At 43.4% G+C, this 16,803-nt stretch overlaps 1 protein-coding gene across 6 annotated transcripts in view; it reads right to left on the bottom strand.

Annotated features, from left to right (window-relative positions):
* Window positions 1–16,136, bottom strand: part of KMT2A (lysine methyltransferase 2A) — an 87,025-nt gene extending 70,889 nt beyond the window's left edge. For 4 of the 6 annotated variants that reach the window (XM_047754092.1, XM_047754094.1, XM_047754093.1 and 1 more), the window contains exons 1-2: window positions 15,666–16,136; window positions 13,483–13,581 (exon numbers count right to left, since the gene is read on the bottom strand). In XM_047754092.1, the coding sequence (XP_047610048.1) occupies window positions 13,483–13,581; window positions 15,666–16,097 (531 nt within the window). In that variant the 5' untranslated portion in view covers window positions 16,098–16,136. The remainder of the gene's footprint in view (window positions 1–13,482; window positions 13,582–15,665) is intronic. The other 2 variants (XM_047754095.1, XM_047754096.1) reach the window with 1 other exon arrangement.
* Window positions 16,137–16,803: the final 667 nt, after the last annotated feature.

Raw genomic sequence — 16,803 nt, 5'->3', positions numbered from 1 at the left:
GTCCTATCATAAGTCTACTTCTTGCCTAAAAAAAAATAATTAAATAATTTAAAAAAAATTAAGTATCTTGATTCTTATATCACAACTGATATAACTCTTGAGAACTGGTAAATCAGTAAATGAAGACTATTACTAGAATTGCTCCCAGGAAGAATTCTGTTAATATTAGTTTTGAAAGCTTCCACCTTCAAATGACCAGTTTACAAAGTATCTTGCAAAGTATTAAAATTTTAGTACTTATATTCATGCTAAGCCAAACTAAATAAAGAAAAATTAGATAGTAAGTTCCATGAGGGAGGAGATTTGTTCAATGCCAAAGCCCCAGCACTTGGTTATCTGCCTGGTACATAAAAGATGTTCTTTGAAAAACAGATTAGATTTCCAGTCTCCATTTCTTACTTTGAAGAGTGCTTACTATGTCTGTAAATGCCATTTAGGGAGAAGATGAGCCTCTTTGCAAGCAGCTTTTCTTCATGTGTAAAAGAAAAAAAAATAGGAGTTCCCGTCGTGGCGCAGTGGTTAACGAATCCGACTAGGAACCGTGAGGTTGCGGGTTCGATCCCTGCCCTTGCTCAGTGGGTTAACGATCCGGTGTTGCCGTGAGCTGTGGTGTAGGTTGCAGACGCGGCTCGGATCCCGCGTTGCTGTGGCTCTGGCGTAGGCCGGTGGCTACAGCTCCGATTAGACCCCTAGCCTGGGAACCTCCATGTGCCACAGGAGCGGCCCAAGAAATAGCAAAAAGACAAAAAAAGAAAAGAAAAGAAAAAAAAATAGCGAAACCTGTAAATCATTTCCAAAAAGTGAATTTAACAATAATGTTGTTGGAGTTCCCATTATGGCTCAGCAGTTAAAGAACCCAACTAGTATCCATGAGGATGCAGGTTTGAACCCTGGCCTGGCTCAGTGGGTTAAGGATCCAACCTTGCCCTGAGCTGTGGCATAGGTCAAGGATGTGGCTCGGATCCCACATGGCCATGGCCGTGGTATAGGCCGACAGCTGTGGCTCTGATTCGACCCCAGCCTAGGAACCTCCGTACGCTGCAGGTGAGGCCCTAAAAAGCAAAAACAAACAAACAAACAAAAAAACCCCAATAATGTTGTTGAATTTACAAGAAAGGAAAAGTATATTATACTCAAGAATAGTCAAACACACAGACATCAAAAGACAAATTTCTTAAGCCAAGATGATTTCTGAAATCCAAACCAGTTGAGAAATACATGCAGTTACTGAATGAACATCAGTCTCTTGTCAACAAATTGGCAAGGGCAGGGCCAAGGCCAGATCCTTTCTGGCTATTGGTACATCAAAAGGCACTGTGGTTGTTTGAATGCATAACAGGAAGAGATTTAAATTGTTTTAAATACGATCTCTGCCTGATATTGAGCCAAAATAGTCACCTAGGGTTGAAGAGTGCAAAGACAGTATACACTGTTCTTCAATAACAAAAGTTGGTAAAAATTTTCACCCACACAAGACTGAAGTTGTTTTCAAATATTTAATCCAATTCTACCTAGCAACTGTCACCTACAAAACACAAATGTTCCCTACTTTGTAATTAGAGAAAGAAGTAATATCTCCTCATCTTCACTCCATGTCAACAAGAGCAAGCAGCAAAGATGCTCAAAACAACTAAGCAAATGAGACAGGTGAACTCCACCCATCCTGCTCCGGAAAAAGTAGCAGTCATAAAGAAGCTCAATGTTTCAAAAAAAAAAAGGCAAAAATGAACACACTACATCAGAGAGTAAGTTATACAGATTCTTGGAGATGTCCAAAATTACGTCACGGGATCTTAAAAAACAAAAAACAAACAAAAATCAAGAAGGGTCTCTTTCCAGACTCATAGGTTCCAAATCTGAACTGGTTTATCTCCTTGCTGAAGCAGAAGAAATAAGCCCACTTAACCGATATACTGTAGAAATCAAGTTAATCATCACAATCACACGGTTTATTCTTCTCTGTTCAATGGGAAAGTACCACAAAATGACCAGATCCATTTGAACAGGCTGGGAAAATTAAACAAACAACACCAACTTTGTTTTCAGAGATGGTTCTTTTTATTATAAGAGGCTTTTGTACTCCATATGCCAACTTTCAGTAGATAACTTCATCTTGAGCTATATGCTTATTCAGCTACATGTCTCTACTATAAATTTTCATTTTTTTTTTCTTCAGCTCATTGTTCTGATCTTGGTATAAAAGTCAGGTTGCATCTTTCCTTCTGGGCTGTCAAATGACCAACAGCAACTAAAGTAACACTGAGGAATTCACAACTTCCTTTCCTCTAATGGTAAATAGAGTTATCTCTCCAAAAAGCCAGTGTTTTGAAGAAGCAAAGTGAAATGAGATGACAAAAGCAAATATTCCCCTTGGCAAGATAACAAAGCTACCAAGCCAGCCAAAACAATTTTGACCTAATATTTTTGAGGAATTAATGTTTAATATATGAATTGGGAAGTTTTGTGTTCTTACTATCTTGAAAAGATACTGACTCGCTTCTGACTACATCATATTTGGAAGCTTGTCATCACATTCTGAAAAGCCCATATTATGTGCCATTAACTTACTAACAACAACAAAAGCCCCTGGTATTTTTTTTTTTATTACTTGAACATTAAAATCTCTCAAAAGAATAAAGAATCATGAAAATCATGGTGTTTTTACAATCTTTCTTTCTGAATTTATACCTATATGACTAGCAATTAAAAGAGGAAAAGTATAGTTCTCTTATATTTCCAATTTCCAGTTTCTCGAATGACACCATATTCACACTTAGGGAAGCAAGCCGCCCTTCACTTTGCCACCACTTGGAGAATTCCTGCAACAATCCAGTTTCACCTTTGAACGCCAGTCATTTTATGAGATGGTCTGGTTAACAGTGGACAGCATTCACTATATGAAACTTAGAAAATCTTCATTATATGTAAATAAGCTTAAATAAACCTAGTAGCAATCTACCTATGAGAAGGAATTTATACACAATCCCAGTACTAAATTCCAACGTCCTAAAGCTTCAATAACCCACTCAAGGTTTCGGAACCGAAGAGCTAGTAGGAAAATGAGCTGGTGTTAATATCAGCTCTGCCCAGACTTTTGGTAATCTATATGAATAATCCCAATTCACAGTTTTCATTCTGACTGTACCGGAAATGCTTTTTGCAACCCAACATATCTTAAGAGGTTTCATTCTGAGTGATGCAAGCTCTCCTCACTGCCTCAAAAGCCAAGGGTCAGAGGCCTCTGTAACCCTCATTCACATGAAGCCAACTTATTAGACTGGAAAGGATTTACAAAACACTTCTTATAATGCATCCACAAGCAGTGATAGCCTTAACAAGGGATATTCTGAAGCACATCTCTTCCAACTACAACTGAAAATGGACATAAAAGCTATAAGTATTATCTCATATTGAGACCACACCTACTGTTTTCCTAGTTTCTCTTGACATTTAAGATTTCTCTCTTAGCCCCATTTACTAAGTTTTTATTCTCCTATAAAACCACTATAAAATCATTTCATAAAGACATTTCTCTGGAGCTTACTACTGAAAGTTAATTACTGCCATAAATTGACAATTCAAATCAAACACTTCTTAGAGAGCCAATGAGACCCTAGGACCTCTTGGGGAATATTAAAAAGTATAAAACAGGATCCATGCCCTCTAGGATCTGATTAAAAAAATATACTTGTTGATTCCAAAAAAGAGAAGGTAGCTTGAAAGATCATTTTACACATACACAGGTAGGACTGTACTTTAAAATTCACCTCCAGACAAGTTCAATTCCTGGCCTACGAACTTCTATATGCTGAGGGTGCAGCCAAAAACAAACAAACAAACAAAAAAATCACCTCCAGAGAGGATCATAAAATTATTTTGGTAATTTTTTCACAATCACTATAATGACAACCATCATTAGCAAGAAGTTCTTTATAGAACTACGCTTTGCTTCAGTTTAAACCTACTTTTCTCTTATTTTAGCATCAGTGGAGCTAGAAAACAGCTGGTTACCATTCCTAATAATGGATCCATTCATGTTTTTCCGAAGAGTTATTAAGTTGCCTCCTAACCTTTCATTCTCCCAACCTTTCCTCATAGGACTGACTTCCAATCATATAATCATCTTTTGAGTCTCCTCAGAACCGTCTCCAAGGTCTCCTCATCCCTTTTAAGTTGAGGAACCTAGAAATGGAAACAACACTCAAGTAAGGGGGTGACCAGCACCAGCACTATCTATATAAAAGGTGATGCCTTCCCAGCCTTCCCATCAAGATTCCTCAACATTACTTTTAGAGCCCTGATCAGTCCTTTTACAAAAAATGTCCTTTGATGGCTCTCAGACTTTCCTCCTCCATACTTAAGGTAGTTTACTACTTTTTTTTTTGTCTTTTTAGGGCCACACCCACAGCACATGGAGGTTCCCAGGCTAGGGGTCTAATCGGAGCTATTGCCGCTGGCCTACGCCACAGCCACAGCCATGCCAGATCTGAGCCTCGTCTGCAACCTACACCACAGCTCACGGCAACGCTGGATCCTTAACCCACTGAGTGAGGCCAGGATCGAACCTGAAACCTCATGGTTCCTAGTTGGATTCGTTTCCACTGCACCACAATGGGAAATCCACTATTTTTAAAAATTACTCCAAATTATCCAGTTTATTTGTCTGTTTGTTTTTTAGGGCCACACCTATGGCATATGGAAGTTTAAGCTAGGGGTCAAATCAGAGCTGCAGCTGCTGAACTACACCATAGCAACAGCAACATGGAATCCCAGCGACATCAGCAACCTACACCAAATCTTGCAGCCACACAGGATCCTTAATCCACTGAGCAAGGTGAGGGATGGAACCCACATCCTCATGGACACTATGTCAGGTTCTTAACCTGCTGAGCCACAACAGGAACTCCCAAATTATCCTGTTAAAAATCTTGAACAATGTTAAAAAAAAAAAGAGTTCCCATTGTGGCGCAGCAGAAATGAATCTGACTAAGAACTATGAGGTTGTGGGTTTGATCCCTGGCCTTGCTCAGTGGGTTAAGGATCCGGCGTTGCCGTGAGCTGTGGTGTAGGTCACAGATGCAGCTTAGATCTGGCGTTGCTGTGGCTGTGGCGTAGGCTGGCAGCAACAGCTCCGATTGGACCCCTAGCCTAGGAACCTCCATATGCCTCAGGTGCGGCCTTCAAAAGACAAAAGACAAAAAAAAAAAAAAACACTTGAACAACGTAACAGCTTATGTAATATGTTTTTGCAAAGAATTTCGGAAAGTTGTATGTATACCAAATTTTCAATTAAATAAACATTCACCAATTACCTGCTATATGTAAAGCCACCTTTGTAAGAAGTTATAAAACATGAATGATGACTCAGAAATGGCCCATGTCTTGAGGAAATCATAATCTAATGGGGGAAAGACAAACACATCAAAAGTATTTACAACATAAAGTATCCTGGGGTAAATTCTTTATAGGTAGGTATAAAGTATAATAAGAGAACAGTAAAGGAGAAACTGAATTTCAACTAGTAGTGGCTATCTGAAAGCTTTATGGAAGAGTTGGGATCTGGGGATCTGAACTGAGCCATCAAAGATGAGTAAGTCAGGAGTTCCTGTCGTGGCACAGTGGTTAACGAATCCGACTAGGAACCATGAGGTTGCGGGTTCGATCCTTGCCCTTGCTCAGTGGGTTAACAATCAGGTGTTGCTGTGAGCTGTGGTGTAGGTTGCAGATGCAGCTCGGATCCCGCGTTGCTGTGGCTGTGGCGTAGGCTGGCAACTACAGCTCCGATTAGACCCCTAGCCTTGGGAACCTCCATATGCTGCAGAAGCGGCCCAAGAAATGGCAAAAAGACAAAAAAAAAAAAAGATGAGTAAGTCAGAGGTAGGCCAAGGTGGGAAAGACTTTAAGGCAAAGGAGAGGATTAGCAAAGGCATACAGGCCAGGTACACACAGACTGTGGAAAACATTAAGTGAAAATGTGTGTTCAGGACATAATGCTCAAAATGTAGAAATATAGGCCAGCTAGATTATGAAGGGTCAGGAATTTTAAATCTTACTTTACACTCAGGGAGAAGTCAAAGGGTTTTAGGAATAAAGTGACAGAAATGAGATCTGTGTTTAAGAAAACCACTGGCAACACTGAATCCAGTGAAAACAAAGGCAAACAGACTCATCAGGAGATTACCGTTATAATCCAAGCAAAAGTAGTGGAAATTCAAAGTAGGACGGTAAAAACAGAAAAGCCAGGACAGATTAAAGAAACACTACAATGGTATGATGGAGAAGCCTCAGAAATTGATTGGATGGGATAAGAGAAAGGGCTTGAAGGTAGCACAGTGCAGAGAGCATGAATGAACCTTCAAATAGTTATAGGTTTGAATCAGCCACTTACTAGCATACGACCAAAGGAAATCTATTTATCTTGTCTGTTCCTAGGTTTCTTCATCTGTAAAAAGATGGTGTATCAGGTATTCCCGCAGCCCTTTTTTTGAAAATGGAGCCACAGCTGCAGCCTGTATCACGGCTGCGGCAACGCCGATCCTTAAACCCACTGTGCCACGTGGGAAATTCCCAAACCTTTTTTTTTAAAGTGATATAAAACAGAATTATATTCTTCCTCCTTAAGGTGGTAATACTCTACTAGCTACTAGTTATTATTGTTTAATTGTTTTTGACTATCCTATGTGGTTTTTATTTCTCAAGTTAAGTTCCAACCTACAATTTAGCATGTCTTCAGTAATTTAACTTGTTTGTTGCATTGATCTCTGTAGACCAACACTTGCTCTCCCTAAGCTGAAACTTGAGAACAAATGTCAAAGAGTTACCAAGTATAGACTAAAGGATCTGAACCTGGGGGCCAAGAACCCTAAAGGGCCTCAGAGCTGTTTTAGGAGATCACCAAGTATCCATACTCAAAAAGATAAGGAACACCAATTAGAGAGACCCTGAGTAGCAACCCCAATATAGCTGCCCTGGCCTGATAATTCAGAGAGGCACTGCCTTCCTTGGTTACCCACCTGCCTGTTTACTGTCTTCTTTTTCCTCCCATTTTTGGCCTTATCTCTAATCATATTATACTTGGACACCAATGGTACCCACTGTTACTAAAATGTGGAACCAGCTTCAGTTTGGTTCCACCTAGCCTACTGATGAACTTGACACCCAGACCAAAATCAAGAACATTCTAAAGTCAAGATTATAGCACTCGAACAGGTACAGAAGTGTGCACATATACTGCAGACCTCAAAGTAATAAAAACCAGTTATCTCAGTGGGGAAAAAAAAAGATTAAGCACCCCAGGCCTTTAAGTCCTAATAATAATTAGCATTCCTATGTACCAGGCAAAGTGCTAAATACTCTGCATGCATAATTTCAATTAAGCCTCACAATAATCTTACGAAGCACAATTACCACTAATTTACAAACGAAGAAACTGAAGCATGCAGAAGTTAAGAAAGTTTTCCAAGGTCATCCAGCTAATAAATGGTGGCGCCAAGATTTGAACCCAGGCAGTTTAAATGCAGAGCTCATGGTCTTAATAGCTCTTAATTACTGTGCTACACTATCTCACACTATTACAGATTAGATAATGAGATTCTGCCCTTGCTTTGTAAAGGTATTTATATATGCACGAATAAAAAATCCTTGCTGGAGAGATTACAAAAGGATTTCCTCATTAACTAAGCTTAAAGAGATATTATCCACATGGGTTTACTGCTTATAATTAAGGGCAATAATCTAGAGACAATGTTGTATGTTTGTGTTTGATCTAAAAATCAGCCAGTACTCACAGATGGACAGAAGTTGAATAACAGTATGTGTAGACATTTATTCCTCTAGGTGTAGAGAGATATTTGTGATTAACTTTTCCCAGTTTTTAGAACTGAGATAGTACAAAGGAGAGCTTAATGAAAAAATATTTTCTCCAAAAACACTACTCACAAGTAATATTACTCCCTTAATTCAAGACGAAAGCCACAACTACTTTGATGCTGTAAAATGAGAATGAAACAATGATGCTTCAGCAAAGCATGGATCTTAAGGGTTGCATCTGTCAAACAGTCTGAATGTGAGGAAGGTTCACAGCTCTTACCAGTGAAAGACATCAAAATATCTAAATCCAAACATTCCAACCAAACACAAAAACAGAAATGTAAGAAAATAGATAAAATTTATAGAAGAAACTCCAACTCCAAAAATAAGTGCCAGTGGAATAGACCCTACTCCCTGGTGCCACACAAGGCACTGCTATAGTAATAATTAAAGGTAAAAGGGTTGGGGAAATCCCTTCAGCCTCTTTGTCAAATAGAAAAACTACTCATTTCAAAGAAAGGGGAATTTTCATACACAGCACAGCAAACTGCCAACTATATCTTTAACTGTTTCCTTAAAACTAAAACTCATGAGAATAGTATATTCAGTATCTAAAAAGTCAAACCAAGTTTGGTCACTAAGAAGTTTCATACTAAACCTACAAGATGATTTGTATCATCCAAAACAACTAACTACAAGTCACACAACAAAATTCTTCTTTCAAATGTCTTGGGTCTTTAAAAGCAAACCCCCGGCAGCAGCTCCAGCCTCCTGGTTGGCTTCCCCTGGTGTGTAACCCGACAAGGTACAAAGCTTATTGAAATATTTAACAGTGGTGGTATGGATTTCTTTGGATAGGTCAAGAAAAGCAACTCATCCTTTTCAAAAACATAAAGAACCATTTTATGGGATGTCATTCCCTCAATCCAAGTGTCTGTATTTCCTCAGGGCTTTCTCAGAGAACTTACTGAGGGGGAAAATGAAAAGGCTAACAAAAGGACCCCTTTTCTCTCCCTATTCCCAACATAATCCACCTCAGCCACAGGGCCAGTTGCATCCACACTGTCATAAATGCCAGCAATTAGAGAATTAGGCCATAAAACCACCCACTCAGGTATAAGAGCACAGGCCTCCAGCTTTATTTTATGCATGCCATAAAGATCTCTTACTTCCTTCTTTCAGGCCTTCTTCACAACCAAGGAAATGACAATAACAACAAAAAAGCAGCCCTTTGTCTGCCTAATACTGATGTGATCAATGAAACCATCTGGGTCCAGGTGAAGGAGTCAAGATTCCTTGTTCTTATTAGGACTGCATTTCCTCTAGCATGCCACAGATTGATCCACTGAAGGACATACTGTATTTTGAGCACTAACATAACGGGAACTAGAATGAAACAACATTTTCCAGAAAAGTGACTTTCCCTTATTCTGAAACTACTCTAGAAGCCTAGCCAACTCCTGATGGTCTCAAAGAAATACTGGAGGCTACAATTAATTATTCTTAATTAACTCAATAATTTCTATATGCTCCTGAAGTCTTTTCTAATCAAAAAAGTTAACTCAAATCTCAAAGTTAACTCTCAGTCTGTTTTAAAACCTGATGCAATTTAGGAACAAGCAATAATTTCATTTGACTGATCATCTTCGAAACCACAAAAATCCCAAGTCCGTGATTTACTCCATAAGACTTTACTTATCAAGCTTTAAACCAGTCTAGGTAAGACCTAAACAAATACTTTTTCTGGGGCCTTGCCTGTGGCATGTGGAAGTTCCTGAGCCAGGGATAGAACTCTTGCCACAGCAGAGACCTGAGCTGCTATAAGTGACAACGCCAGATCCTTAATCCACTGTGCCACAAGGGAACTCCCCTAAACAAATACTTTTTTAACATTTTGTAAACTCTTTAGCTTTCTCCTTCCTTCTAGTGCCTATAGGGTTAAGAATCCGATTAAAATGTAGGTACCTCATGTCAGACTCATTAGTAATTTAATCTTTCATAATTCCTGAAAATAACATATACAAACAAGAGAAGGTCCCATCCCAGCAATCCTAGAATAAATGCCTCCTAAAGCAGTGCCAGTCACAAAGCTTCCCCCTTAGTCATAGGTCTATGCCGCTGGGCTCTCCACCTTGGCAGAGGAAGAATGGAAAGAGACAAGATATTCACAAAAGGCCTGACTGAAGGCCTTCAGTTAAATGCTAGAAGGAAGCTGAAGTTCTGTGCCAACACTAGTGGAATGTGGGCAGGCACAAAGAGATCTTAATTAGGAGACCTACAATTAAAACAGTGAGTCTCCAAAGAAGAGAGAGACACTGCAGTCTGTTATGCCTCAGAGCAAGCAAAGCAGTGCTGCCACCCCCCTCTAGCCACAGGGCAAGGAAAACAACGGGTACTGAGTCTGCACAACTGCTCCAAGGAAGGCCAGCCCCCAGGTAAGCAGAGATGGGACCAGAGTCAAGGTGGTAGTATCTTTCCTCTGCTTCCAATCAGAAGATAAATCACTACTTTGTGAATGATGATGTCCTATGAGAGCATATGCCTTAAGGTAATTAGATGGCAGGTAAAGATGGGGACAAGAGATACGGTTTTCAGTGAAAGATGAAGAAAAGTCCTCGAGACTGCATTTGTGATGCTAAGTACTAACCAAAGAACATTTCAGAGCATATTAACAACTACTCCCTGCAACACAGGTACCATTACTTTGGATTTATAAATACATTAGTGTACTGGGTTTTTCTTTTCATTTAAAAGCTCACACGCCTAAAGGAATGTACCAACTACACTGAAAATAACTTCCCTTTTGGTCAGTCAGGAATCTTTAACATTGAAAACATGAAGAAAAATTTAGCCAAACAAGAAGACCTCTAAACCCTAGATAATGAGTTATACTTAAAACTATCTTTGGAGTTCCCTCCATGGCTCAGCGGTTAATGAACCCAACTAGTATCCATGAGGATGCGGGTTTGATCCCTGGCCTCGCTCAGTGGGTTAAGGATCAGGAGTTGCCTTGAGCTGTGGTACAGGTCGCAAACTTGGCTTGGATCCCGTGTTGCTGAGGCTGAGGTGTAGGCCTGCAGCTGTAGTTGATTCAACTCCTAGCCTGGGAACCTCCATATGCCGCAGCTGCGGTCCTAAAAAGCAAAAAATAAATAAATAAATAACTTTATCTTCATTTTTCTTATAAATGAAATTGGTCAACTTCAGCAAAGAACTTTTCCCACACAGGTAAGTCTTTACATTTTGTCTATACAATGAAAACTTCCTCACCAAGTTCAAATTTCTCTTCCCAATAATAATGGCAGGAAAATGGGCATATGTATAATTTGATATTAAAAATTACCAAATAGGTTCACTGACTCTGACTCAGAATAAGAAGTTCTAGGGATTGGGAGCTTGGGCTTATCAGACACAACTTAGAATAGATTTACAAGGAGATCCTGCTGAATAGCATTGAGAACTTTGTCTAGATACTCATGTTGCAACAGAAGAAAGGCTGGGGGAAAAATGTAATTGTAATGTATACATGTAAGGATAACCTGACCCCCTTGCTGTACAGTGGGGAAAAAAAAAAAAAAGAATAAGAAGTTCTGACCTGAGCAAATAATATAATAGAAAGAAATCAGAATACTGGAGAAGAAAAGATTCCTGAGCTGACATTTAGCTCAGTTTTTTCATTTTACAAATCAGAAACTTCAGGTTAAAAGTGAATAGTCCAAACTGGTCAGCGAGAAAGATGAATGCAAGGAGAGCCCTTGCCCACTGACTTCTTCTACTCGGAGGGGGTCTTCTGGTCCACTGTGCTCTCTGCTTAACTTTCCTTCTGCCCAGCTCAGGATTAGCTGTGAAGCCAATGAAGGAGCAACTCCCCTCTCTTGGTATGTATGCCCAATGAGCACCAAAAAAAAAAAAAACGTCGCAGACACTCTCCCACTCCAGGACCCCCCATCTTTCCTAGGCCCAACCCAAGAGCCCACCTTAGTCCGCTTGAACTAAACTGCCATTTCAAATAAAGACAAATACACACATATCAATGTTGTAATTCAGTTTCCGTGTATGTCTAATCAAAGTTTGCCATGTTATAATCAGGGTAGAAACTTTGCTTTTAACATTTTATGAGCTGGTAGGAAATGGATTATGAAATTAATAAACGAAGGCTACTTGCTGATAAACAGACCAGTTCTGGGGTTCATGATAAAACAGCCCAAATTCTAGTCAACAGAGAGGATGCTGTACTATGTTTATTTAGATAGCAAAGTAGAGTAGCATAAACACCACTTGAGACAATCCTCAGAAAAATGGGACGCAGCTACTGCGCAGGAGAGAAGGAAGGTAAAAAAGCAGACCTCTGTGACTTTTCACAATGTGCAAATAAAACTTTAAATTCTGCTTCACAACTGTTACACAGAAAGCCCAAAGAGGAGGCCAGCAACACTTATATATTTTAAAAATAATCCCATTCTGGCAGGATTTGGTCATGAAGAACTCTTACATGTAGTTATTACTCAGAGAGCTATTCCATCTGAAGGGTTCGAACTTATGGCAAAGACAAATCTACAGCTGAAAGAGTATAAAACAGGGAACTGATCTGGAAGTTCTGTCACCTTTCAACCACCTTAATTTAGTAGTTCAATAAGTATTAACTTACGCTTTGTTATGGAGAAATTATAGCCATTGCTCACTTAAAGCAAACCAGAATTTAAAGAGGGTAGAATCATTGTGGACCACAAACCATTTCTTCATGAATCCAGACAAGACTTGATATAGATCTGTGAGCAAATTCTGAGAAACAATCTTTAGAATTCTCTGTCAGCCCAGGAGAGCCCTAAACCTCCTGGGTGGAACTTTTACCATTGATTTGTAAGACTGTAACAAAATGCTTGGTTTCCACACTGAAAACTACCAGGTCAAAGGATATAATCACTATGGTTTGGTACTAAACCGTACCATGGGTTAGCACTCACGAAGGTTGCCTCAAACTACCACATAAAAGGCTTACCAATGGAACAACAGCTCATTCAAGTTTAATTCAGAAAAAAATAGTGAAGTTTAATGTAAGGAGCTGACCACTCTTCTCATAATGAAGTAGCAACTATTGTTCAGGCAAAAGTTTTAAGGGAAAAAAAAAAAAAACTATTAGTATGATCTTACTTGAAATTACTGCAATTCCCTGCTAGACTCTACACTACATACCACTGCTAAACAAAATAATGCCAGTGGATAAGAAAATGTTAGCACCTGATTAAAACTTTAAAGGTGATTTGTCAAAGACCAACAGATAAAATATTCTGGTGCCCAGACATTAGGTCCCTGAATCCAGGTGGCTCTCTTTCTAACCAGTCTCTTGAAAAGCTATGATTGGAAGCTGTCAGCATAAAACTTCGCTTTTGAATATGTGATAACAATATTTGGAATGTGGTCCGTCAATATAAAATACATAAGCATGTTAAACAAGAAGAAAATACTTCTCAGGAAATCCTTGAAAATAGACTAACTTCTCCTAATAGAAAGTTTCTTATTATACTCAAATATACATGGGGCTAAAATTCTACATATAACCAGGCAAGTCTCAATTTTGAAAATAAGCAGGTAAATGAAATGTCAGTAAGTCTTATTTTATTTTTTTATTTATTTTTTGCTGCTGTATCTTTTAAAAAAGCAAAATCAACTCACATTTAAGCACCAACTCCATGCAAGTAACCTGAACGGTTCAGTCTTTTTGTCATGTATGAGGCCTTTGGTTCTCCAACTACATGGGATCTGTGTTGTTAGCTTAAAAAATACAGAATTGGCCTTTCAAAAAAAAATAATAATCTACAGCAACCAATAAATAGTCTCAAACAACCCTGCTGACTGCAGCTGCCTTCTGAAGGCTGGGAAAAGGAGGTGGAGAGAGCAGAGAGAGGCAGGGAAAAGGGACACTGCAGCTAGCTACACAGCAAGGAACACGCCCCCATCATGTCCTCCTTGCTCTGTCAGAAGGCGGGTTGTTGTCAGTCTCCTGATCAGGCTGCCTTAGAAACGATTTAAAAAAGAAGGCAGGAAGACTAACAACTAAAAAATGCCAACTCCTTGAAAGAAGAGGCTGGGGTCCCTGGGATCTCCTCCCCCGCCCACTTCCCAGGATCTTTCCGGAGATCTACAGGGGTGTGGGGCACAATAGGGGACGAAGGGTTTGCCCAGGATATTTTGTGTGCACCAACGGGCAGAGCACGCAGGAAACGGCTGGTTGTTATCTTTCCCTTTCTGTTTCAATCAAGAGCACTCCAGAGCAGCAACCCCCTGCCCCCCTTCTCTTCAGCCCCTAGCAGCTGCTCTTCCTCCTCCTAGCATCCCCCATCCCATTCTCCCCCTTCCCCAACAATTCAAACTCCCCCTCCTGCATCCAATGGAAAACAAATGCGCAACGCCGCTGGCAGAACCTGAACTCAACTTCCCTTCCCAGGGCAACTTTCCTTTTGGCCGAAGGGGACTGAATAATACCTATCCAAGCATCCCCATTCTTGTCCCAGTACTAATGGGGAAGGGGGCAAAGCTCCAGACCTTTCATTCACCTTGAGTCCCCCTTAAATGCATCCTAGCAATAACCCTAACTGCTCCTTCTAAGGAATAACTTTGCTTCATAACCCCCTCTTTCTCCCAACCAGAAGCAGCCGCCACCACCACACTAAAGTAAAACTGTCCCTTATCTACTCTCCTCACCCCAACCCTGCTTCCCCCAGCCCTTTCAAGCCCCAGGATTGGCCTAGGAAAAGGTGGATCAATAACGAAATGACCGAGAAAAGAAGGGTGGGAGGGAGCTAGGACTGGAGACTGCGTGCTCTCAGGCGCAGTGGGTGGGGTAGGAGAGCAGCTGCTTCCCCTGGGAGGATGCTGCCCCGGTCCCCCCACAAACACCTCCCCTCACGGGGCCCCTTCCCCAGAGCTGGAGGGAAAGCCTGCCTCCTCTCCAGGGGAAATGGTAGAAAGCTGCTCTTCTCTGCGCCTAGGGGACAGCGGACTATTTTTCCCTCAAAGATGCCACTAATCCTTCATTCTAAAGGAGGGAAAGGATGGCGTGAAGGTAGAGTAATCCCCTGCTACCAAAAGGCTAGAAACTGCAGCTCTAAGATGGGGGAACACTGCTGTATGAGGAGCTCACCGTTACCTTCAGAGGAAAAGGAGGTGAAGGGAGGCAAGGTGGAGAGGAAAGTAGATTTTCCCCGATGGGGTAAGGCGGGATGACGGGAGGATCTATCTGCAGGGGGTAGGGGTTGAGGGTGGAAGTGAAGGAAGGGGGAGTGGCTGGTAGTGTAGGGACCTGGCCTGGGGACTGGGCGAGGGTTCATCAGGTTTTCGGAAGCAAGGTGCTGGAAGGGACATCGGTCCCCAAGGGTAGGAGAAGAATGTGGCTCTGGATGAGGCCATCACCAGAGAGATGCCCAAGAGGAAAACTGCCCAGGAGTAAAACATCTGCCTAGAGAGGGAGGCGGGGATGTGGCGGGATCAAGTCTCTAGGAAGGAGGGAGGGAGGGAGGAATCTTGCTCGGATGAGGTAATCTGTGAAAGGGAGGAGGGGTTCAGTCCCGGGATGGGAAACCCGGGAGAGGGGTCTGTGCCAAGGGATTTGGGGAAGGGTCAGAGGAACGAGGGTGGGAGGCAAACGCGCTCGGCCTGATGGGTCGGAATCCCGGGGTGGGGGCGCCTAGGGGCCCGCACCCCTATATGGGGGTCCCGAAATGGGAGGGCCATCTGCCCCGGGTCAGGGACCCCAGGATGGTCCCCGAATTGGGATGCTCCATAATCCCGGATGGGGGAGGGGAGGGGGCTCAGCAGAGGGTCGAGACCCCGGACCTGGGGGTTCCTCGCCCCCTTACCTCTCCGCTGCCGCCTCCCCCGCCGCTCTCCCCAAACACGGCCCGGAACCGGCGCAGGTTGGTGCCGATGGCGGCCGAGACCTGCAGCGCCGCGTCGAAGCCCGGGCCCACCCGGAGCAGGGCCGGCCCAGAGGAGGCTGAGGACGATGACGAAGACGAAGACGAGGCGGACGACGAGGAGGCTGCTGAGGCGGCGGCCGCTCCCCCTGGAACCCCAGCCCCGCCGCTTCCCGCCGCCGCCGCCGCGGCCGCCACAGCCGGGGGGGAGGGGGGCGCCCCGGGGCCGCCGCCGCCGCCCGGGGGCCCGGGGGGAAGCAGCAGGGCCGGGACGCGTTGCCGCGGGGCGCCCCCTAGGCCCCGGCGCCCCCCGCCGCCGCCGCCCCCGGTGGTCCCGGGTCGGGCGGGGAAGCGCCACCGACAGCTGTGCGCCATGTTCGCCCCGTGAAGTGAAGCAGCGAGAGGGAGAGGCGACAACACAGGGGGGCGGGGAGGCGGAGGGGGGGGGCGCGGGCCCCGGAACCTGCCCGGCCCGCTCGGCGCCGCCCGGCCGCCTGCACCCCGCGGCCGCTATGCCGAGCGCCGGGCCGCGCCAGCCGGCCCAGCAAGCTGTATAGCGGGCTCAGGCCCGTGCTGCCAACGCCGAGCCGCGGCTACGGCATCCCGAGGCCCGGGCCGCCGCCTGCCGCCCGCCCTCCCGCCCCGCAACCTGGATAACTGCATGCCCCGCCCTCCGGGAGCGGCATTGCTCTGGAAAAGGAGGGGGGAAGGAAGCCCAGGAGCCCGACGCGGAGCGCGGGTTCCGGGGAGAGGGGGAGGGGCGAAGGCTACGGGGAGGATGGAGGCGGAGGGATCCCGGCCGCCCGCAGCCTCAAGAGCCGAGAAGCTGATTACACACGTTCCCGGGATGCGCTGGGAATCGAACCGCCCGGGAGAGTAGCCTCCAGTCTAACGCGGCGGCCGGGTCGGGGACGAGTGCGCCTTCTCCGCCTCGAGGCACGGATACGAGATGGTTAGCCGGGATTTAACGCTTCTAGAATAAAAGAGCCCTTATTGTGCTTACAGGCAAGACAGAATTATTGTCCAGTTTACTCTATGCAAAACAGAAAGGCCCTCAGTGAATGCGCTTTAAAAAATAAAA

The sequence above is a fragment of the Phacochoerus africanus genome, chromosome 11, assembly GCF_016906955.1.
Source record: "Phacochoerus africanus isolate WHEZ1 chromosome 11, ROS_Pafr_v1, whole genome shotgun sequence".
Taxonomy (NCBI): Eukaryota; Metazoa; Chordata; class Mammalia; order Artiodactyla; family Suidae; genus Phacochoerus; species Phacochoerus africanus.
This window is presented reverse-complemented; position numbering and strand designations above follow the sequence as displayed.